Source organism: Castanea sativa, chromosome 1 (assembly GCF_040712315.1).
Source record: "Castanea sativa cultivar Marrone di Chiusa Pesio chromosome 1, ASM4071231v1".
In the NCBI taxonomy this organism is placed as follows: domain Eukaryota; kingdom Viridiplantae; phylum Streptophyta; class Magnoliopsida; order Fagales; family Fagaceae; genus Castanea; species Castanea sativa.
In genome coordinates this window covers 76365347-76390710 of record NC_134013.1, presented here as the reverse complement: position 1 = coordinate 76390710, position 25364 = coordinate 76365347, and the positions used below count along the sequence as shown (strand labels likewise).

Genomic DNA, 25364 nt, shown 5'->3' with positions numbered 1-25364 from the left:
ACTTAGATGGTCCTGTCATACCTCGCCTGACGTGGTCTGTTGCCTTTAGTACAAGTTGCCCTTTTGAAAACACTTTCTCTTTAGTTATCCTGCCATAAGTCATTCTCTGTTTGTATCTGTGGTTGCGTTCTTGAGCCTCTTCCCTTTTCTCATCCAGTCCCTCTAGGTCTTCACACCTTTCTGCTGTAAAAATTTCCTTCTCCTTTTTTTTCTTCCACACTTGCATGACTTTCAAAAAGGGAGTCATTACTTCAGCTGGGCTCATCACCTCTGTTCCGTAGACTAAAGAGAAGAGTGAAAACCTTGTGGCTGATTTTGGTGAGTTTTGGTAAGCCCAAAGGGCGTCTGGCAAGTGCGTTGCCCATCCCCTAGTATATACCTGGTTCATCTTTCTGATGATCTTTATAACAGTCATGCTTGTCGCCTCTGCTTGCCCATTCCCTTGAGGGTAATAGGGCGATGATCGGTGGTGCTTAATCTAGTAGAACTCTAACATTTTCCTCACCTCACTGTTGACAAAGGGCATGCCATTGTCACTGATGATTTTGTGAGGTACTCTGAATCTAACAATTATGTTTTCCTTGATAAAATTTTCCACTGCCCCTCTTATGGCTTTACAGAGTGGTATTGCTTCCGCCCACTTGGTAAAGTACTCCGTTGCCACTAGGATCCATATGTACCCATGTGATGGTGGATTAACTGGCCCCACCAAATCAAGCCCCCAAGTGTGGGAGGGCCATAGGGTGACCATGCAATGCAAGTTCTGTGGGTTAGTGTGAATCAAGTTGGCTTGTACTTGGTAGCTGTGGCATTTCTTCACAAATTCTGATGTGTCTCTTTTCATGGTGGGCCAGTAATAACCCATTTGTAGCAGGCATCTATACAAATTTTTCTTTCCTTGGAGCTCCCGACATTCTCCTGCATGTACCTCCTTTATCATTTCCCTTACTTCTTCGGGACCAAAAATTCGTAACGGGTCTCCATCATACCCTTTCTTAAAAAGGACTCTGTCGTGCAAAAAGTATAGTGTTTCCAACCTTTTAAGCTTATATCTTTCACTATGTTTCTGCGACAAGATGCCCTCTGTCAGGTATTGCACAAACGGGCTCCTCCAATCCTCGCTGATGAAAACAGTATAGCTTTCCTCCCTGTCTGCTGCAAGCTGAAAGGCCTCGCATCGGGTTTGGACTTGGTCCTCGTCCTTACCCATGCTTGGCCAATAGAAATTTACCCCTTGGAGTTTGTGGTACAGGATGACTTTTACACAGAACCCGTAGATTTTGTCATGTACTTCCTTCAACTTTCTTTGAGCCTCCTCTTGCCCCACACATCTCGACAAGATTCCTCCCGACATCCTGCAGTACAATTCTCCCTTCACCAGGGCGTAGTCTTTCAATGCTTTCAATTCTACCATATCTTCTTCTTTCATCAAGGCTTCCTTTATGGGAATCCTCCAATCCTCTTCGCATCTTTCTTCTTGGAATCTCTTTTTTAGCATTTCAATAATGGACTCCTTTCATTTGCTTACTTCTACCCTAGTGTTGCTTCCTTCAAATGCTATTTGTGACCCAATGCTACCAACACATCTGCGTACTGATTTTCACTTTTGAAAGCGTGCTCTATTTCAAATGTTGAGAACTTTTCCTCCATCTTCTGGGCCATTGTCCTGTACGGGGCTAAGCTGGGTTCCTTTAAAGAGAAACTTCCTTTGGTCTAGCAGAACACTAGGTTGGAATCACCAATTACCTTTAAATGCTTGACTCCCATTTCAAGGGCTGTAGCTAGCTCGGTAAGGTAAGCCTTATATTCTGCGGTATTGTTTGAGCAAAGAAATTTCAATTTGAATGAGAGCGCCACGGCCTTGTCCCCCTCATGATATAGGACTATTCCTGCGCCTCCTGAGTGGGCAGTCGAGGATCCATCAAACTTCATTACCCATTGTTCTCTGACTACTTCTGCCATGGCTACCTCCCCTGGAACTTTGTCGTCCAACGGGAACTCCTCTTCTCTTAGGAATTATGCCAATAAGTCTGCTATAGCCTGACTTTTTATTGCTCTAGGCGTTCCTGCCTCCAAATCATACTGTGACAATTGTAGTAACCATTGAGATATCCTTTTAGAAAGGATTGGTTGCCACAATAGAGCCTTGATTGTGTGAGACTTCGTCATCAGCCATACCTCGTAGGCTAGGAAGTAATGGCATAGCCTTTGTGAAGCATATACAATCACCAAGCATGCTCTTTCTGCCTTAGGATAGCGAGTCTCTGCATCTTTTAGAGCACGACTTATGTAGTAGATTGGTTGCTCAACACCGCTTCCATCTTCTTAGGCAATCAACGCGCCTATAGCATATGAGCTGGTGTCTAAGCAGAGCAGTAACGGCCTTTTACGGATCGGGGCTTGCACTGTAGGAATGTTTTCATAATCTGTTGTAACCTTCTAAAGGCCGTCTGCTGCACCTCTCCCCACTTGAAGCTGTCCCCTCTTGAGTAACTTGGTGAAGGCCGAAGTGATTGATGCTAAACTAGGGATGAATCTTCGAATGTATGAGACTTTCCCTAGAATACTCTTTAATTCCTTCATCATGGCAGGTGGCTTTATGGTTGCTATGACTGTGGCTTTGGCTGGGTCCACATCTATTCCTCTACTATGGACCAGAAAACCCAGAAATTTCCCAGAAGATACTCCAAAGGCACATTTGAGGAGATTCATTCTTAACTTGAAGGTTAGGCATCTTCCAAATACCTTTCTCAGTATTTGAACATGATCTTCTCGCCTTTTTGACTTCACAACTATGTCATCCATATAGTCTTCCAGTTCACGGTGCATCATGTCATGAAATATGGTCGTCATGGTATGTTGGCAGGTTGCACCTGCGTTTTTCAACCTGAAAGGCATCATAGTATAGTAGAAATTACTTATGGGAGTCCTAAAAGCAGTCTTTTCTGTGTCTTTTGGTGCCATTTGAATTTGATTGTATCCATTGAAGCCATCCATAAAGGAAAACATGATGTTTCTTGCTGCAGAATCTATCAACAAGTCCATGTTTGGCAGTAGGAATTCGTCTTTTAGGTAGGCCCTGTTAAGATTTTTGAAGTCTACACAGCACCTTATTTGCCTATTCTTCTTCTTTACTGGTACAATGTTGGACAACCAGCACGGGTGCTGGATGGACTTAATGAAACCCGCGGCCAGCAGCATTTGCACATCCTTTACTATCTGCTCTTCTATTTCAGTGTGGAACATTCTGGCAGGTTGAGCTATTGGCTTAGCCTCGAGATCCACGTCTAGTGTATGTACCACTAGTCTGGGATCCAACCTAAGCATCTCGCTATAATCCTATGCGAAAACATCCCTGAATTCTTTCAGCAACAATACTAATTTTGACTTTTCTTCCTCTGATAATTTTGAACTAATTGAGATGGGCTTTGGCTCCAGTGGATTAGTTCCTAGGTCAACTTCTTCCAATCTTTCCTCTGTTGCTACTTGTGTATCCTCTTCTATTGCGATTCCCCCATCTTTCTCCGTATTACTTACTTTATTCGAATTTTCTTGAGCTACGCAGCACACCAAACTTTTATGCTGCAATCCTTGTCTAGGGTCCCCTTGCGTATCGTAGTGGGCCCCGCACACCTTCATAACTTGTAGACGATTCTACCATCAGGGGTCCGAACCTTGACACATTGTGGCGCATCGTCTGATGCTAGGGCGGGCACTTCTTTTCTTTTCTTTTTTTGCATTAATAGTCTCCTTGGATTAGACTCTGGGTCATCTTGAATGTCTTCCCACCTAGGCATAAAGGTGCCCTGTGGTTTTGACACTGAGCTTTCCCTGGATGGTGCCCATTTATCATAGAACATAGTTTCTACCAGATGAGCCTCCACTTGTTCGAAGGGTGACGAATTTACTACTATTCATACCATTCTGTTGTTCAACCTTCCTTTCACGCACTGATGATAAGTGGATGGGACCAGTCGGTGCTTATGCAACCACGGTCTTCCCAATATCACGTGGTATGAGACCTCCGGTTTTACCATGTGGAAGCGGGCCAAAGAGGCTATTGGTCCCACTTTCAGCCATAGCTAAATGTGGGCTACGGTATATTTGCCTCTTCCCCCAAATCCTATTACTTCCATTGGGCATCCCTGAATCTTTCTTTCTGAAATTCCTGCTGCTTGTAAGGTACTAAGCGAGATGAGGTTTACGGAAGCGCACGTATCCACCAAGGCTCTCTTGATAGGGATTTGATTTATGGATGCTGCCAAGTAAAGGGGCCTCCTGTGATCTTAGTACCCCGCTTCCATATCTTGATGGGGATTTGCTTCCTGTAAGAGGGCCTTGTCATCCATGACTTCTGTTGTCAAGCATTCTATTCCTGCCTCGGAAGCAATGCTCACCAAAGCCTTTATGGCTATCCTTCACTCATTTACTGTGAGTCCCAACTGAGTAAACAAGTTCTTGAACCTGGAACTTTTTTGCTAGGTGGTAATTGCTATGGTAGGCAGGGCCAGCCTTTCCTCCTCGTCTTCCCCTAAATCTGCGCAAATGACAACTGCCACTATACCCTTCCCTTTATGGTTCGGGAGTGGGTTTCTTTGGACTTCTGGCTAGGACAACTCTAGAGTCCTTTCTTTGATTCTTCGATGCACCAATGCGGAGTGCCTAGCATTCTGCGGTAGGATGTTGCACAAACTTGTGTAAGCGGCAAAAATGAGGGTCTCTAAGCTCTTCTTCAGTGGGCTCTCTGGAAACTTGGTTAGGCTTAAAAACTCCATCTACGATCCATTTATCTAGGAGCACGTCCAGCTCCTTAGGGGTACATGGTAATGGTGGAGGGGTATCGTACTCCCTCCCATCAGACTTCCTCTTTCTTTTGCCGGTGGATATTGCCATAACTTGTGGGGTGTTTTTCCTGTTAGAACTTGGTCTCACTGACTGAGTAGTCTTTCTAGCTTTCTGGAACAATTGTGCAAACTAGGAGATTTCTAGATTCTCTAGAACAACTTTGTACTCCCTGATCATGTTTCCCATACACATTTCTACTAACGTCTTTTCTTCGCAATGGTCATAGCAATCGAGTGCTATGTCTCTGAACCTTTTAATGTATTCCATCAAATCTTCGCCGCTTCTCTACGCTATTCTTCAGTGGGCTCTCTGGAAACTTGGTTAGGCTTAAAAACTCCATCTGCGATCCATTTATCTAGGGCACGTCTAGCTCCTTAGGGGTACATGGTAGTGGTGGAGGGGTATCGTACTCCCTCCCATCAGACTTCCTCTTTCTTTCGCCGGTGGATATTGCCATAGCTTATGGGGTGTTTTTCCTGTCAGAGCTTGGTCTCACTGATTGAGCAGTTTTTCTAGCTTTCTGGAACAACTATGCGAACTGGGAGATTTCTAGATTCTCTAGAACAGCTTTGTACTCCCTGATCATGTTTCCCATACACATTTCTACTAACGTCTTTTCTTCGCAATGGTCATAGCAATCGAGTGCTATGTCTTTGAACCTTTTAATGTATTCCATCAAATCTTCGTCGCTTCTCTACTTAGTTGCTTGCAAAGTCGTAAGTGTTACTGTTTCTTTTCCATGAAAGTATTTAGTACAAAATACATCCACCATGTCATCCCATGTTAGGATTGACCTTGGTTTCAAACCGGTGTACCAGGTGTACACACGGTCACACAGTGATTTGGAAAATTCTCGAAGACACAAGTCTTCGTCTGTCACGTAAGGGCCAAGGGTATCAATGAATTTGCTCACATACTTGACGGCACTTCCCCTTCTGCCATTGTATCGTGCAAAAACTTGTGGCTCATACCTCTCGGGGTATGGCTAGCTAAGTATTCTCAGTGGGTAAGGAGGTCTTCTCGTGTAAAACCTTTCCTTAGGTGCTTTGGCCCTATCTTGCTCTAGGAGCGCTACAACTTCGACCATCGTGATAAAACGCTGTTCTACATTCTGCGGAGCACCTCTAATTGAGGTCTCCTTGTTGTTTGCCGCATGCTCTAGGTCATGTTGGCTTCCTTTTTTCTTCGTCTTGTTGGCCTTCATTTGATGAATTTCTTCCATCATCTGCTACTACGAATGTTGCAATGACTGCAACACCTCAATAAAAACATTGGCATTGTCAGTAGGGATCCTTTGTTGAACTGAGGTTCAACCCCTACTCTATTAACACCTTCTGCCTGGTTGGGTTGGTGTTGCTAGGGCGTTGTTAGCCTTGACTTTGCTTGCGAGGGCATGGTACTCATGTTTCGCGTTGTCTTTGATCTTGGGGGCATAGCATGGGAGGGCTATTGTCTACTTTCCTTGTCTTTTTCCCAACTCCCCAAGCGGAGTCGCCAATTTAAATATGGTGGGCCTTTTTCGCAACTACGAGCTGAGCTACCTCCTGCCACGCTATGGCCCAATGGTTATGAGTAAGAGAGTTAGGACTGGCTTGACTGCAACACACCCCAAGCCAGCTTGTGCGCAAACTAAAACCCCTTCGCTAAAACCTTGGTCACATGCCCATGGCAGAGTAAATTGTTACAAAAGACTCATGGCAAGCAGGTGTAATATGACAAAAAAAAATAAAATAAAATGCTTACTGTTAGTCAGAACACAGGAAATACTAAATGATGATCTTAATAAAGGAAGAAGTAATGCAGTAATATCAATGCAACATAAATAAGATGATAACAATAAAGAAAGGAAATCACACTAATGCTTAATCAATAAAACAAAGGAAGAATGGTCAGTTTGCCATGCTCGATTTCTCTACGGAGTTAAGTCCATGAAGGGAACCACTCTTCAATGTGGGTAATCTCACAGGGAAATCTTGCAATGGAAATTACCCACTTTGAGAGAATGGGCCTAAATGGCTTATCCTCAGATTCCTTAGTCCTTACTAAAGGGTAGGCTTTTAGAGGGAGAGAAGGGAATAGCCTATTGGTGCAAGCCCACTATCACACTCCTGCTTACTCTCTGTTTTTCTTTTCTTTCTAATTCCCTTTTTTTTTTTTTTTTTTTTTCCTTTCTAAGTTTTTTGCTTTATCTTTCACGGCTAAGGTCCCTTTTATACTGCCAGCCATGTTGTGTTTTTACTATTTTACCCCTTAACTGCTTTTGTCCTGGTGTGGGTGTCCTTCCTAGACCACCCACTAGTTTGTTAGTTGCTCAGTCATCACTACTTACTTGTGCTGATCGTGCCACATCCCATTCCCAGACAAAGAGCCTTATTTTGTTTTCTTGTTCATCGTGGCATCCCATCCGAATAAGGATGGGTATTCTCTCTCACCATCCTTCATGGCATACACCTAGTGATTGCAACTCATTTTTCCTTTTTTGGGTGGCATGTTATCCCATCAGGACATCTCCCCCAAAAGAGTTTGAGCGGGAACCCCAGAATAGGCTCTCCCCTTCTCCCTACCACTAGACTATACCCTCTCTTACCTCTAACCCATGGCCCAACACTCTTGTATTGGTTGGTTACAAGTTGGTGGTGCATGAGCCTTTTAAGTGCTCCACTTCCATGTGTGTCCATGGCTTGTCTACTGTTTATGTGTTTGCCATAACCTGAAGGCTTGTCTGCACATTCTGCTACTCGTTCTTGACCTTTGTGGCGTCAATGAGTCTCTGAGCTTTCATTCTTTATGTCTTACTTCTTTCCTGGACTGGATCTTGCTTGATTGTGGGCTTTTCCTTCTCTAATCCATTCCTTACCCTCTTTGCGAGTCGTTTAATACTTTTGTCATGCCATCCTGTTATTCCTGCCATGCTATTATTTAACTTGTGGGCTTCCTTGCCAAAGTGGGCATCAACACTAAGAAAGCCAACTTAGGGTTTATTATAACTTGTCTCAGATTAATCTTGGCCTTAGCTCTCAAATCTCAATCCTCAGTGTATCACGAAGTTAAGGTTAATAGATTTATGATGAAAACATAAACTGCAAGATAATAACCTATGATCACTAGTCAATCTCTTTCCAGCCCATTGTTGATTATTGCATTCATGCAAAGCGTATTCCACAGAATTGTTACTTTTTTTTTTTTTTGAGAGATAGAGAGAAGATTAGTATTATTTCGTGCCCGCTTCTAGGGAGATTGTGATACAACAGGTGTTGTAATAGTGTAACACTGATGTTGGCAGTTGGTTATTTTAACATGTAATTTCCAAATCTCTTTTTTGCTAAGTAATAAGAAGAAAGAGATAACATAATCCTAAACCAAACTCATGCTAATCTTTTATATTTGAATTGGAAATAATATATGATACAACCGAATCAGTTTGAAAAGTGTTAAATAACAAGCTTTCGAACATGATACATACATGAATGATTCAAATGTATAACAATTAACAAGATACATACATGAATTATTTTTGGATAAGAAGAAAACAGTATGCCAACTATAAGAAAATAAAATAAATGAAGGGAAGAAACTGCTCTTCATCTTTTACTATCACACCTTCGACCTTAATTGATGCAATACATGCCACCAGCCACCATGAGGGAGGTTGGTAGCACCAACACTGCTCTCTCTCTTTCTCACTTTCTCATTTTGGAGGTAGTATTATTCATGACATCGACATAATAACATTCCATGGGATTGAGGCACCAAATACCCTTTACCATCTTGAGAATCAAGATACAGGACTGAACTACGATGATACAAGACTCTTGACTATTATTTTGAATTATTTTGAATGTACGATGCTAGCTTTTATGTTGTCTTAAAAATTAGTTGACCACCACTACAAACTCGACATAGAACCACTTCTAGGTAGTTTTAAATGAGCTTCAACACCATTGAATGAATCCTGGTAGACCCAGGAAGATATGAGATGATGGGCGATAGCAAATGGCCCTGGGACAAACATGGTTGCAAGTTCACCGCTTTCCACGTTGAAATCCGCAGCCAAGTTTTGTCCTTTCCCAACCCCCTTGCACATCTGTTCTACCTTGACTGCAGCTGTTCTTTGAGCTTTTTGGTATTCAGCAAATGTCAGAGCTTTTTTCACATCTTCCCTATTATGCCACTGAGCATCTAGGAAAATATAAGTGAACATTATTTTTAGATTTAATTTTTCAACATGTCCAACAGAAATGCAAAAAGAGCACAAAAAACTGTCATGAGCATGCCTTGGAAAAGCAAACCTCACCCTCAAATCCATGAAACAATATTCAGCATCTATGCAACTCATTTTATTTGATCTCCTACAGTTTTCTTTCGCTTTTTTTTTTTTTTTTTGGGGGGGGGGGGGGGGGGGGTGGGGTGGTGGGGGGTGATAAGAAAGTTATGATTTGCTGCAAGATGATGCACATCATTTACAAATTAAAGAAGCCCCCATCCAGATAAATGAAATCCCTGCATTATAGAGTAGATTCTAGGTTTGTCCTCAACACAACATTATGGTTTTTTACATGATACTTCTTGCCTTATTGCTAAGATGACTCATTTGATGAAGTCAAGAAAACTTATCCAGTTATCCTCAGGAAAACTAAAATGGCATTTACCTATTTAATAAAAACTAAAGACCGATCACTTGGGAAAAGAATAAAAAAGAATGGTGAATTTAAACACACACAAGATGCTCAGTCTCAACATACCTTCCAACTCTTCCTTGTCCACATTTATTTCTAGTGATTTTGCATATGCATGAAACCCAACCATCAACTGGCACGGCATGCTACTTGGCCCAACTGGGAAAAAACCAAAACAAGATAATTATAAATCAACAGAAAAAAATTGAAATCTATACAATGATTTGTATAAACTATTAACTCATTATATGTATATCACCAGAAATCATCAATCTCATACATTGTTGCAGAAAGTAGAGGGGCCAAAAATCAACTGAAAATTATAACAGATATGAATACTTTGGAACTGATGATGCTGACAGGAAAATTAGGTTGCCTATGGTTCTCTTATCAACATAACAGCAAGAGAGAGGAAAAAAAAATTTACTCAACTCATGATGCTGACAGGAAAATTAGGTAGTCAATGCTCCATGGCACAAAAATCAACAGGAATTCTAAAAGAAACAGATTTTGTGGGTAGACAAACACTATTAAGTGTCTCTTAACTCATGATGCTGACAGGACAATTTGACTGCGTATGTGTCAAAAAAAGAAAGGATAAAAAAAATTAGAGAAAATAACATCTATATTTCCAAAGCCCTAAAACCTGTAGTTCAGAAATGATTCCAATGAGAAATTCATAAAATTCAGAAGGCTAATTATGAGGAATTGTTTACAAAACCAGAGGAGCAATACTGCAAATACCTCTCAGAATCATCTTGCTGTATGTTTGAATACAGAAGATTTTAGCAAAAAAAGAAAAATAAAATAGAGGAATTTAAAACAAAATTCTAAGTTTTTGGATATTTGGAATCTCACACCCAAAGGAATGAAATTTTCTCAGTAAGATCCATATTTCGGTTTGAAGTTTTGGAGTTCTAATGAAATTATGGATATTAATAAATATGTAAATAAAACCCTATTTTTGTACAATTGAAATGATCAACAAATAAAGCATGATTATCTTTAATGATAAAAGTTATTTGCTTTTTTGGATTATATTCAAGTGGACTAAAGCATTCCGTAATTGAGAACTTACTAGACTAAAGGTTAAATTAACATAAGATGGTCGTAGGACCAAATGTTCTTGATTTTTGTGGTTTTGTATTTAAAAAGGGGAAAAGGCAGTCAAAACTGGGATTAATATATTTAAAATGCAAATGAGTGGCACAAAAGACTATGAGATGGATAATGGACAAGATTTAAAATAATGCATCCATAGTGTTAAATATAGTGTCAAGCCAGAATATATGAGAAAAAAAATGCATTTTGCAAAATTTATACCAGGCCATGGCTGTGAACTATGATATACAACTTCTCCTACTTCAATACCAGTCTCCTCCCATGTTTCTCTTCTCACTGCCTCTTCCAAGCTTTCTCCTGGCTACAGATAATAAAAAGCCTCAAATTAATGAAGTTTTTACTAATTTTTTGAGACAAGAAAAAAAAAAAAAAAAACCCCCTTGAATGTTATCTAATTATTATCGTTACGATTTAATCACAGAGATATTAAGATGTGTCCCAGTTCAGGTCAAATGACCTATCTTTTCATGTCAATCTTCTTCTTCTTTTTCTACCCCCTGCCCTTTTCTCTCTTGTATGGGAGCAGCACCACATCAATGTAACGATAGCTTTAGAATCCCATAAAAGAATTTCTAAACATGCAATATCTAAAAGTTGTCCAAGCACATACCTCTATAAAACCAGCTAAGCAACTCCACATTCGGGGTACAAATCTTGATTGTTTGCTTAAGAGTGCACGGTCATTCTCTCTATCAATGATCAACATAATGACAACCTGTAATAAGACTTAAGCCATAGAAACCAATGAGACACTCGAAGCTTCCAATTTACTGGGGTATTTATAAGAGAGGATATTAAGCATAATCATACCGGATCAACACGAGGATAAACCTTCTTTTTGCATAACTCATTTGAACATTGCTTTCGGCTCCCAGCTTCTATGGGGACCATTTTCTGACCACAGAGTCCACAAAATCTTGATATGCTATGCCATTCTAGCAATGCCCTGGCCTAATAAAACCCCAAGACCAGAGAAAATATGTGCAGCTCTCAGCAACCTTTAACTATGCAATAATGCAGGAAGATAACAGGCAATGTAAAACAATAGCTAGCAAAATACAAAAAGTAAGGTGACATCATTGCCTGCTAATCTGGTAAGCTTTAACAAAACAACAACAACAACAACCAAAGCTTTTGGTCTCAAAACTTTTTGAGATCGGATATGGATCCTTGACAGGCTAATCAAGTATGTCAAGAAATGGTCATGGGAAGCAACTAAGAGTAGAACATTACCAAAAAAAAAAAAAAATAGTGTAATCTTGTATTGATCGTGCACAAACAGTAGCTGTACAAGTCAATTCCCCTTTGGTTCCTCTTCTTTTAAGGATTTTTGTTTTTTTTTTTTTTTAAATAAGTAAAAAATTTCATAAAGAAGTACCTGAATGGGCACAGCCCTAATACACAGGAAAATCTGCTTGGGTTCCTCGAACTCTTTATATCAAACTGAGGTCACTTACAGTCTCTCTTTCCCCAAAATATTCAAAATAGTACTTGCACATATTTTAAGATAGATCCCCCCATACATAAGTCTTTTTGGTAAGTTCCCTACAGATATTATATCTTGACTAATAAGTTACACATGACACCTGTGGGTTTTGAACCCATAGCCTCACCTTGCTCTTTAGCGAACAAGCAAACATACAGAAATTTGCTTGGTTGAGATTCATAAAACTTGTAAAAAGGCTTAAATACATTGTTGGTCTATACATTTTAGCCTCTGAAAGATTTTAGTCCCTGAAATTCGAAGTAATCGCTGTTAGTCCAGTAGATGCTGTGGCCATTCTCGGAAGCACAGGCCCTTGTCGTACCTGTGTTATATTAGGGTCGTACCAGTCATTTTATGTTATAATTTTTAAAAAATTGCTTGTGTCACCGTGTCATACTGTGTCCGTACCCGTAGCATGTCTGTCCTTCCTAGGTGGCCAAACTAAAGAATGATACGTCATCACTCCATTGGGGCTAAAATTGATCACTTTTAAGTTTTTTTAGGACTAAAAGCAATCACTTTAAATTTATTAGAGACAAAAAGCGACAACTTTAAGTTTTTTAGAGACTAAAAGCAATAACTTTAAACTCTGGGACTAAAATCACTTATGTGCTCAACTTTAGGGACCAACAGTAAATTTTCTAATTTTAAGAACAAGCAAACATACAAACAATCACATTGACAAGATGCCAATCAACAGGTGAACTACAACTTAATATAAGTCAAACTAAAGCTCATGCTCATCACAACTTTTTGCAGGTCTACAAAAGAAAATTCCAATCAGATCACCGATTGAGCAAATCAAAACACATTAACAATCAGCTTACAACACTATTATCACCAACATGTCACCATTCAATAAAAGTACCCTAAATCAAAATCAACCACAAACCTCTTCAAAGAACAATAACCACTTACATGTCCAGCAATAGCCAATTCCCCCATAGCCACGGAATCAGCCCAATCTGTGGCTACCATTAGCGTCCTAACCTCAACAAAACTGAGCTGCTTGGTAGCAAACTCAGTAACCAGACCACCCTCATCAGAAACATCAATAGCCCAATAAACAACATCATCCTCAGGCCTGGAACCCAGATAAACCAAGGAGTCCCCATTCAATTGGACCCCAGAATTGGCCAAGTACTCTTTACAATCAGCCAAACTAATCCAACCCAGATTCCAATTTGGTACCAAGTCACCAACCCCACCATTGGAAGATGCCAAGGGCCTGCCTTTTCTGAAAGGGAGGACCTTGAAAGTAGGTGGAGAGACATGGTGTTCAGTGGTGGAATCTAAGAGCTGGGTCTTGAGGGTCTCAAGGGCTGGGATTGGCGCAAATGGGTCTTCAGCTTTTGGGGTCTTGGATCTCAAAGGGTTGCCTGCAAAAGCATGGGACTTCAAGTTTATAGCCATGGTGGATGTGGATATGGTTTTGGTTATGGTGAGGTGAGAGAGAGTTTTGGTTAAGGTATGAAGAAAAGAGAGTTTTTTAGAGAGAGAAAAGAGAGGTGAGGTTTGAGAGAGGAGAGAGAAGAGCATGACTATCTTGGTGCCATTGGTGGCGGCTTGGCTTTGAACCGTGAGAGAGAGAGAGAGGAAATGTAGGAGCCGAGGTAGGTGATGACTCGACTCGAAGGCTTGGAGTAATGACACGTGTCCTGATTGAGTGCATTTTTGGGGACCACCGACTTTGCTTCACCAGAGAGAGAGAGAGTCTCAGTCGAGCCAGGGTTGCATGGGAATGAGACCGGGGTTCGGACCGTGGGTTCCACCCTGTGGAGGGCATTAAATAAGAACATGGCACGAACTTTTTCATAACTGTTACTAAAAAAAAATATAATTTTTTTTCCATAATTTTGCTACAATTTTGCTATGTGGCCACTTATGAGCCGTGAAAATAAAATATTAGGTTCATGTGAGTTTATAATTTCACAATTTACAAGTTATTATATAACAAAATTATGATAAAATTGTAAAAAAATTTGTAACACTAGACCTACTCTGTAAATAATTTTGTAATTTATGCCAGTATGTCATAAAGCAATTTATGTTTAGTTTATGCATCAAAATTTAATGGTATCCACGTATCTGCTGTGTTCACCATCAATGGATGATCCAATTAGTTTTAGTTTACTAATTAGTCCGAAGTTAGTAAGGATGGGTTGTAAAACATATTTTACACCATTCAATAAGTAATTGTCACATCAGCATTTTACTTAAAATTTAATACATTCTACCACACCAAATAACATTTCAATAAATTCTCAATTTAGTTGAATTTATATATGGGTATTAGAATTGATTGGGTATGGTTCTACTTATTCTTAAATATGTGATAAGATGATGTGGTATGTTGAGATTAAAAGGGTAAAACATGGGTTTTATATCACGTCGTTACCGAATTTAATCTCATACTAAATATATATGGGTTTTACTAACTTATGTCCTAAGGGAATATGTTAGTAAAGCATTTTAAGAAACTTTTTATCGGAAAATGAAAAGATAACTAATTGTTTTGACAGCTGTTTCAATTCCATAAAAAGGTTTCCTAAAATTGATGATTAATGTATGTCCTTAACTGGATCCAATATATATAATGGATGAAGTTTGACTATAAATTTAGTTGGAACCTTCAACTCAAAATAACAACATTTTGGTGTTTCTAAAAAAAAAAAAAACATTTAAGTGATTGCAGATAATTTTTTTGAGTAGATCATTTACATTAAACATGATAAGGACACTTTGCTATAAAAAAAAAAAGATTAAAACACATATCATCTTCCTATCTTCCTATTATGGGTTGAAGCCTAATGCTCCAATGAAATTTGTAGTCAACATTTATTCTTTGATAATGTCTCCTAAATTTTACTTTAGATTTTTAAATAACAAATTGATTTGTTTGATTAGAAAATTCAATTGGAAAAAAAAAAAATTAGTTAATTCAATCGGTACCACCAAGCTCATTTTTTATGGAGACTTCAAAGTTCAGATCCCCCCACCTACATCTATCAAAATATCAATAAATAAATAGATTTCATATGGATGACGGTCAATAAGCTTACTCCTAAGTCTTACTTAGGAAGCACCCCTAGCTCAATGCTCAACTAGCACCTCCCAGTATTCCTTCCTCAATGATGTAACTACTGAATTATCATTTAGTAAAACGTTTTTTGTTTTACTACATGTCCCTTTTTTGCCTTACTATCGATATATCAATAAATAAATAAATTCCATATGGATGGTGGTCATTGAGCTTACTCCTAAGTCTTACCTAGGAAGCATCCCTAACTCAATGCTCAACCAGTGCCTTCAGGTATTCCTTTCCCAATGATGTAACTATTGAATATTAATTTAGTAAAACATTTTTTACCAGGTATTCCTTTCCCAATGATGTAACTATTGAATATTAATTTAGTAAAACATTTTTTACCTTACAATGTGTCCATTTGGAACAATTTATTTAGCTAAAACTGAAAACTTTTTATTTAAAGTGTAGAAAAAATGTTAAAAGTTAAGCTAAATAGTACAATAAAACTCATAAATAGTAATAAAAATAAGTTGAAAGTAAAAATAAGCTAAAAAATTCAACACTATGTTATTAGTCATATTTTTCCAAGCAAATAGAAAACGCTTTGCCATTGACTTGCATTTTTCACTGTACAAACACCGTAAAAAGTGTGAAGCATGCATACATCTCAATCAAACTCAAATCTTGCATATATTTTTGTGCTCTGCCTGTTGCTTACCTATGTTGGGTAAAGCTTTTCATTCTTGTTTGATGACAATTGAAGGCAATATCTTGCTTTGATAAGAGAGAATTACATTTGATTTGACCAACGATGGTCTCTTATTTGATGTTCTAATGACAATAGCGACTTCCAATTGCTAACCTATATTTCACATAGAAAAGAAGAGGAGGGGGGAGAGGAGTAATGAAAAAAACAAACCTATTGACCTGTTCCCAAACCAACAACGAAGAAAGACTTAAAATGAAAAAGAACTCTCTCGCTTTCAAGCCCTTTGAAATCTCCTCAAAATCTTGATTCTTGGGAGCATGACCCTTCAAAATTTCTTAGTTCAACCTACACAGGATCTTGAACTCAGCTCTCCACTTTGCTTGGCAGGTGTTGCACTAGCGGCATATCATCAAGCCAATCACCATAAATGCGATTGATCTTCTGGGGTCTTTTCCACTTCAACAAACACTTCTTACCCTGCTGCCCTTCTTCAGTTAAAGTAGGCACGCTTCCTGTTTTAATTAGAGACGCATCATTAGCAGGAACAGATTGGGGTTTTGCCAAAACGGAAATGGACCCAGTACTCAATGTCTCCCCTTCAAGAAGTCCAACAGCCACTCGCAACTCTGATTTTGAAGAAAAACCAAACATTAAGAAAAATAAAATATTAACCAACATAATAATTCAATCAAGTAAATACAATCTTCTATAAAGCACTGCATTGTTCTCTTTTGAAAAGTATAAAGCACTGCATATATGGTTGCATATTCTTACTCGGGTAAAACATCAAGTACCTTAGGTGTAGTGCATTAAGTTCTCCAATTAAATTCAAACACATAGTTGCTCAGGTCATTTAACTAATGCTAGGAACCGAATCCCTTAAATATTCAAATAACTTTTGGAACAGATCAAACAACTACTAGCTTGCATTTGCACTTATTAAATATTAATAGGCACTTCAATAAGGGTGTTAGAAATACAAATTACAAGCTTGAATATAAATTGGATCAACAAAGGAAGTTCCTTTACATAAACCATCCAGTTTGTTTCAAAAAGTTAAATGACCTTCAGAGGACAGTTAATAAGTAATTATAAGCATGCCTTATTCCCTCTTGATTTGTGAAAATATGATTTGCCAATATATCTGCAAAAATAATATCATCTTAACAAGTGTGTGTGTTTTTTTTTCAGTGTCATCCATTTTACCTGAGAAGATTGTTCAAAGATAATTAACGGATAATTAAACATAAAAACAGACAGTGGAAATAATCTATCAGTGATAACATCTTTCTCCCCAACCTTCTAAAACAACTGGATTTGGACAGTGGAACTTTGTCTAAAGATCAGCTCTGGAAATGCAACCATGTTTGAAAACCAATTCCAGAAATGCTTGTTTGTCCAAAAGAGAATTTAGGATTGTTCAGGACTTAATGAAAGTAAACTTGGAATATTGATTTTGATAGGCAAAAGGGTGCATTTCAAGAATTATTACGTCCTAGAGATGGAAACAAAGTGGCATACTCTGCTAGGGAATGATACAATCAAATCAAGAGCTGAACCACACAGTCATGAAGAGAAAAGAGAGCCAATTACTGTTTCATCTTCAACCAAGAAAATTTAGAAACATAATCTAAATGTAAGAAACACAACAAGACCTGGTTCCAAGATTGAGTTCAGTTAGTTGCAGAATTGATTATCTGGGCGCTGAAAATAAAATCCACAATTTTTCTCTCCCTTTCTCAATTAAGAACTGTAGGTATGGATATTTGAAAGGGACGGTTTTGAATTTGTTATTAGAGACAACAATGTGCCAACAACGTGTGCACTTCAACAGATAGTGGGAGTCCCTCAATTCAGAACCTAAGATATTTACCTTGTATTAACAAAAAGAAGTTAAAAACTTGTTTATTTTGATTCATCATGCAAATAAAGGCTCATGCTACCTAGTATCTTCTTTCATTGCTTATTTCATTGTCTACCAGATGACTAGAACAATTACTTGTCATCAATCACAATTGCATACTACACAAAGACAAATTGGTAATAACAAAGTTAATAGCATAAGCTCAGCATAAACAAATACCTGCTTGCCCATGAGCGAAGTGGCATTTATCACCATAATGACATTGACCTCTCTCCCAACTGTTACATAACTTTGTCTTCAAATAGGGCCTTGTAGTTACTCGAAAAGCATCCGGACCATTGTTCACAGGCCTACTACCATCAGACTGATTAGAAACACTTCCGTGTGCCATAGATGATCCGGAAGTTCCAATGTTAATCACCGAACTCTCCCTAAACCTCTTCGAATCATCCCTAAACTTTGCCGGATCTTCATGAAGAAAATTACACCTATCACCATAAGGGCACTCCTCCCCATAACAAAACTTCTTGCATAGCTTCAGCTTGTGGATTAGCATCTGGTCATCATCCCAATTTCCAGATGATCTATCCTCAACCCCACGTAAACCGGCAAGCTCTTGCCAATTCGGTGGAGGTTGACGCATATCTTCAATTCCATGAGCATACTTGCAATCCGAACCTTTGGTACACATACCAGCAATAAAACTTGTGCACATCTTAGTCTTGTAGAAAATGTTGCTTGTTCCTTTATTGATTGGAGGAGGATTTGGGGGGTTCATCCTAGAATTCATTGGTGTACAGGGCAAAGCATCGGATAAATTGTCCTCAGAATTTCTGGGCCTCTTGAAAGGTTGAGAGTGCCCGTCGAATTGGTCATTGTTCATTGGGGCTTGAGGCCACACACCAATGGCATCACTAGCAAAATGCTGGGATTGCATCATAAACAGAGGGTGAGGATCAGGAAAACTCATATTGACAATTTCAAGGCCTGAAATCAAACAAAAATCGAGTAGAAACTTTTTCCTTGCAACCAAACAGATCAAGATCAATACTTTGGTATCAAGGGACACTAGAATCAATCTTAAAGCAGCAATGAAAATGAAAAATCAGGTAGCCTTAACCGGATAATGACCAATCAAAACCACCCAGATAAAAACAATGCTAAATTCGAAATCTTCTGAGCGAAATCCAAACACCCCAGATTGAATTCAACAAGAAGAATACTCAAATTTGAGACAATGAGAAAGAAAACCCAGATTAGTGTTGGGGGCCAAAAACAAGATTGCATTCAAGAATATCAAGAAAACCCAGAATTGAATTTGAAACTTTGGGAGGAAAGAGTGACCAATCCAAATCAAACAAGAGTTTTAGAGAGTCAAAAGAAGAAACCCAGATGGGTATTGGTCCTCAAAATGAGTTTCACCAAAAGAAAGCAGAAAGACCCAGACTGAAGAAGATGGAATTCTGAAGGTTGTGACTTGTGATCGAGCTATGACCAAAGTTTGAGAACCTTGAAATATATATATATCTATATGAAGTCTAATATGGAAAAAAATGGTGTATATAAGAGATGGAGTGGGGGTAGTCAAAAACCCTAGCCGCCCTAGAGAAACCCTAATTTTGAGAAGGAAAAGAAACTATAAAAGTTGTCACCAACAACCGCCACAACAACAACAGAGGCAAAAATGGAAAAGCTAAAGCCCTACAAGGGCTAAACGGCTAAACCCTTAATAACTCCCAAAAACCCTGAGATCACGGGTTTAGTCAAAATTAATCGGGGGTTAGTTTTTATTTATTTTTTATAATTAAGGCTCTCTTAATTAAAGTGTTATTTATATCTGCCATGTCATTCTGACCAAGTATGTACTGTATGTTCTTTTTTTTGACCTTATATCATGATTTCAGGGATTTCTCTGTTTTTTCAGTTGGGCTTTCATTTTTTTGGGCTTTAAATCAGTACTTGCCCAAAACAGATGGATTAGTCCTAACTCCTAAGCAAGAAACGGGCCCATAGCGGCAGCTTTTGCTAATTACAATGTCAGTGTTATGAAGAGAGCCAGAAGCATGTCCATAGTTTTTTTTTTTTTTGAGAGAAAAGACATCAAAGCTTTATTAATGTATAACCGCTATATCAATCATGTATGGTTGAACGTTCTCCATTTACACTGCACAGTTATTAGTATTGACAGTGACCGTTTGGTTCAACGTTTTGAGCTCAAAACGCCACTTTTTAAAAAAGCCAGCCTTTTATGTGTGTTTTGGTTGAGCACAAAACGCAACTTTTTTTAAAAGTTACGTTTTGAATCAAGGCATAAAACGTGCAATCCCTTATGGAGCTTTGAAGGTCCATTTTGCCAAAAGCCAGTGCGCGTTCTAATGTATGCGTTGAACAATCTTGGGCAATTACCAAATTCTCCTTTCTTCGTCTTCTTCAACACCTCTCATCAAGCTCACTCACGCCTCTATCTCTTCCTCTGTTTTTTTTTTTTTAAATTTATTTCTCTAATCTGATCAACACAAAATAACTTAAAATCAACTCAAATCCCATTAGAAAACCCATCCCAAACCCAACTCAAAATCAAACCCAAAATCCACAAAAAAAAAAAAAAAATCAACTCAAAATCCAAAATCAAACCCAAAATCAACTAAAAAAAATCAACTCAAAATCAAACCCAAAATCCTTATGTTTCAATCATCTTCATCTTCTTCATCATCATCTTCTATGGAGTGTGAAAAAAAAAAAAGAATAAAGGAGGAAATACGAAATAAGGAAATAAAGAAAAGAAAGGAAAAAAGAGATGTAGTACCTCTGTGGACGGATGAGTTCTTGCAAAAGAAGAAGAAGAAAAAAAAAAAAAAAAAAAAAACAAGAGGAAGTAGCCCGAGTAGGAGAGCTCTGTGGAATGCTCTAGAGAATGGGAGAAGTGGCTGGGAAAAGTGAGGAAAGAAGGAAATAAAGTAAAGGAGCTATACGTGGGTGGAGGAGAAAAAAAGAGTGGGAAAAAAAAAGAAAAAAAAAGGGAAAAAGTAGGAAATGCAGTAACGTGTGGAGGAGAAAAAAAGATGCAAAGAAAAAGGAAAGAAAAAGAAGGCAATGCTATTACAATATTTTCACAATAAATTTTAAGTGGTAAATTATTATTAGTAAATATTGGTGAGAAAAAAATAATTTTTATAGAAAGAAAAAATAATAATTTTAATAGTACGTTCAAATTTTAATCAGTATTAATTTTTATCACAATATTTTCACAATAAATCTTAAGTGGTAAGTTATTATTAAATAATATTGGTAAGAAAAAAATAATTTTTATAGAAAGAGAAAAAAATAATTTTAATAGTTAATTCAAATTTTAATCGGTATTAATTTTTATCACAATATTTTCACAATAAATTTTAAGTGGTAAGTTATTATTAGCTAATATTGGTGAGAAAAAAATAATTTTTATAGAAAATTTTTTTTTAATAGTATGTTCAAATTAAAATCAGTATCAATTTTTATCACAATATTTTCACAATACTTTCACAATAAATCTTAAGTGGTAGGTTATTATTAGCTAATATTGATGAGAAAAAAAATTTTTTTTAGAAAGAGAAAAATTGATTTAAGTATATGAAGTAGTTGATTTAAGTATATGAAGTAGTTGATTTAAGTATGAAATAAACTCTCTTATATATACATTGTCCTTTTTGGTAATTTATCTCTTAAACTGCAACTTTTATAAATGCTAGCCAAACACTCAGCTTTTTAAAAAAGCATTTTTTAACAGCTTTTACCAAACACTCAGCTTTTTGAAAAATCACTTTTTCATTATGCACTTTTTAAAAACTCAACTTTTTCATTATGCACTTTTTCAAAAAGCCCAACCAAACTTACTAAGTTGTGAGTAATTTTATTACCATCTCTCTTTGTACGAGATTAGATTAAGTTAGAATATTGTTTAGAAAGATAAACTAAGTTTTTAAGTAATAAACCATAGGAAGCTAAATTAAAAACCTCCGTAGCTAGTGCTCGTACCATAATCTCGAATCCCCCTCAACTATGGCTTGGTGAATGCCAATCTCTAGAGTAAATTCAAGAGCTTGAGTTGCTAAAGGTAAGTGTTGAATTAGAGAAGTGATAACAAGCCTTTGATTATTACGAATTACGACACCTATTCAAGATTTGTTGACTTCATCGAAGGTGGCCCCATCATAATTTTTTTTTTTGAACAGGTTTGGTGGAGGTGGAAATTATGGGATTGCTGTTGTTGTGGTCGAGAATTGTAAATTTGTAATTTAATTATTTTTAATTAAATTTATAATAATTGAATTTTAGCTTGTTGGATAAAACATTTACTATTTTAATTAATTAATTATTGTTTGAAGAAGAAAACTACTCAAGGAAAAAGGATAGTCTAAATACGTTAAAAAGATTGATTTTTTTTTAATAAAAAAATTAAAGAAAGTCAAAGACAAAAATAAAAAAATTTAAAAGGCCCCCATAATCTATAAGCACTGCTATTAGAATCACAAGTGGCTATTGGCGCTTGTGTCTCTAACCCTTTTTTTTTCTCCTAAAATTTCTAATTTCCTCTATAAAAAAAATATAATTTTTTTTTTGGGAATTTCAAGGGAGATACTTGATGTTCTATTATCAATTGCACGACTTTTAGTCCCTATATATAAAAAGGGAAAATAGAGGGGGGTAATACCAACTCAAAGTAGACCGAATTTTCACATACTTAGGCTAGAGTTCTCTAGTGCGGAGTTATGAATTTTCTTTTATTTTCTGCATATTTTTATCATACTTTCACCACATCACATACACTGACACAAGTCACTTGAATTTCATAAGGTTCATCCTTTGCATCAATCATCATAACCAATAAGTGGAGATCTAGATCTAGATCTAGATCTGTTCACAACTACCATCATCCTTCCGCAAATAAATCATATTGGGTGGAGATTTCAACAAGTTCAAGATTAAGCGCGATTCTTAGAGTGAAGAAAACCAAAAATCTACCTGTGACCATCAACAAATCTCAATGTGGAATTTTCATGCTAGTACGTATTCTTTATCTTTTTAGAATTATGGTTCATTGACTTACTATCTATCATTTAAAAAATGCAAAATTATATTTTAGAATAGGTTTTCAATATCATGATTTTTTTTTAAAGGAGAGTTTCAACCTATGATGTCTGCTCCTGATGATAGCTCTTTATCATCAAATCAAGATATCAATTGGTATCAGTTGAACTAACTGGAACCTACAAATATCATGATTCTAATATGTACAAACATATTAAGGTTTAATTTTTAGATTTGGATGTGATATGTTTGATCACTTCTTCATGCATGCTAGTATTTTTTTTTTTTTTTTTGAGAATCTTCTTCATGCATACTAGTAGAATGCATATTTACATCCTCATATTATATTATACTAGTAGAATGCATGTACGATGCAGAATTTAATTTAAAATTTTATATGAAAGAAAAATATTTTAAAAATATTATTAAAGTATTGCAATTTTCTTTTCTATAGAATGTAACTAGGATCAAAGTTATGTAACTTTTATTTCCTTTCAATAATTAAAATATTTTATTCAATAAAAAAGTTTATTCATGAAGGTTTTTTTTTAATTTGTCCATAATAAAGGATTTTCAAACTCATTTGGTTAAAGAATGATATCTTCACAATAACATTCCCATACATCTTTAAATAGAAATTTAGCACGCTTTAATATTTTCTTTGCATCATATAGAACATGAAAAACAAATGTATTTTACGTTTTGATTTAAATAGAACCACTTATAAAACATGCTCACATGGCATTTAAAGTTGTATATAAAAGGTCATCATATGTTGTGATTTCTCAACTTATCTATAGTTTATGTTTATATCTAATTATCTCATATCTATTCCTTGCGGAGTTGTATATCTCTGTGCTTCGTGCAAGCTTGGACTATATATAGAGTTATTTATTTGGACTTGCTGTTTTGAATAATTTTATAATCATTTTTTTGTCAAAATAATGGATCGTTTACACTACAAAAAATGCGGGCTATACCGACTTAGGTTAGACATGGTGAGTATTTAATATCTTCTCACCTAAAAGCTTAATTTCTAAACCTAGTCTTTAGGATGTAAAATAGGTTATTTTCTTTTTTTACTTTCTTATTTTATATTGTAATTTTTTTTTTATAGATAATTATAATATGCTGTTAACCTCGCAGTTTGAACTATTTTCCCTCTAAAACTCCAGGTGTTTTGTGTATAAAGAGATGACAATTCAACTATAAGGCTTTTGTCTTTATATTATAATTATGAAATAAAGTTGTGTGTCTTTCTTTAATTTACAGATTATACTTATGACTAAAATCTTGCAATTCTTTAAGCATTTGATGTACTCTTTTAACATATTAATAAATAGGTATATTTTTTAAGGTTTTCTTTTTAATAAAATTAAAACTCCATTGTGAATCCCTTAGTTTAGGAGTTTAGGAGATTACATCGGCAATTAAATATCCACCTTGAGATTCACAACCTTAGCTTGTAGAGAGTGCTTTCTCATCCCTACTCTTTGTACCAAATTCTTTTAATATCTGCTTCAGTCATGGTTCTCATAGGTGGTTTTGACCCAACTTGTCCACCTACGTATTGGGAGAGGAGAAAACTATTTGTAATGGGGTTTCTTTATAGATAGTAATTTTTAGGGATTAAAAGATACAGCAAGCATGAGATTTAGGAGATAGTTTTGTTTTGTGTGTTAGTGTGAGAGCATCTATCTCATGATCACTGCTTCTGCAAATGTAAAGAAGATTACCTCTTCAAGTGAAAATGGCAAAGAAAGCAAGATAAAATTATGATTGTAAAGAAAGTTGCAGACCGTTCAGATATTGCTTTCCAACATGCATGTTTCTTGCTCCACTTCATGACAGGTGGATTGCTAAGTTTACTTCAACTTAACCAGTTAACACCAGTTTAATCAAAATGTAACGATGCTTCACCGTGAGGTTCGATCCTCTTAGGAAACATTTTGAAGGGTCAAGATCAGAATAGCAACCAAAGGGCAGTATAAAGTATAAACAGTTTCAGGAAATAGCGATGACATGCATGAGTTGCATGCATTTTGCAAACTCTTTTTGCTTTTGGTTTTTGTTTTGTTTTTTAAAACCACATGTATATCATGTACATTCATATATGATATGGAGGAACCTAGATAGACAGAGGTATTGTGTTCGAATCTAGGACTACAGTTTAATATAATATGTTCCTTAATTTGACTCCTTTTTCCTTGACATAGATACCCAAAAAGGATAAACTAATATATAAATAACAAAAGAAAAAGCAAGGCATTCAAAAGTTGTAGCTGGTCCTGCATATGAACCCATGCTGTGTACTGGGGAACTAGTGCATTTAATATTGGCCTCTTGCTTAACATATGCAAAGCACGTAAACTTAGAGATAACTTAGAGTAGGAAGCCAGAATCTTTTAAAAGCTAAGCGATGGATTGCAGAATGAAGACAATAGCATGTATATAGTACCTTTTCTGACCAATATTATAGGAGCTCACAAATTGGTCATTAGTCAATGAGGGAAACCTAAGACATGCTAATTACGTTCTAAGCTTAATTTAGTTGGAATATGGAAACT

General features: G+C 36.8%; 2 protein-coding genes across 2 annotated transcripts; both read right to left on the bottom strand.

Moving 5' to 3' along the window:
- Nucleotides 1-8200: 8200 nt before the first annotated feature.
- LOC142621586 (nudix hydrolase 19, chloroplastic) lies at nucleotides 8201-13723 on the bottom strand. Its single transcript, XM_075794881.1, has 6 exons — nucleotides 13048-13723; nucleotides 11454-11594; nucleotides 11254-11358; nucleotides 10845-10944; nucleotides 9588-9680; nucleotides 8201-9024 (listed from the first exon to the last, which is right to left on the bottom strand). Exons 1-6 carry the CDS (start codon nucleotides 13666-13668, stop codon nucleotides 8732-8734), a joined length of 1353 nt encoding a protein of 450 aa, XP_075650996.1. The 5' UTR covers nucleotides 13669-13723; the 3' UTR covers nucleotides 8201-8731.
- Nucleotides 13724-15818: 2095 nt separating this feature from the next.
- On the bottom strand, nucleotides 15819-19433 carry LOC142622836 (zinc finger CCCH domain-containing protein 39). Its single transcript, XM_075796425.1, has 2 exons — nucleotides 17950-19433; nucleotides 15819-16492 (listed from the first exon to the last, which is right to left on the bottom strand). Exons 1-2 carry the CDS (start codon nucleotides 18698-18700, stop codon nucleotides 16230-16232), a joined length of 1014 nt encoding a protein of 337 aa, XP_075652540.1. The 5' UTR covers nucleotides 18701-19433; the 3' UTR covers nucleotides 15819-16229.
- Between the last annotated feature and the right edge of the window lie 5931 nt (nucleotides 19434-25364).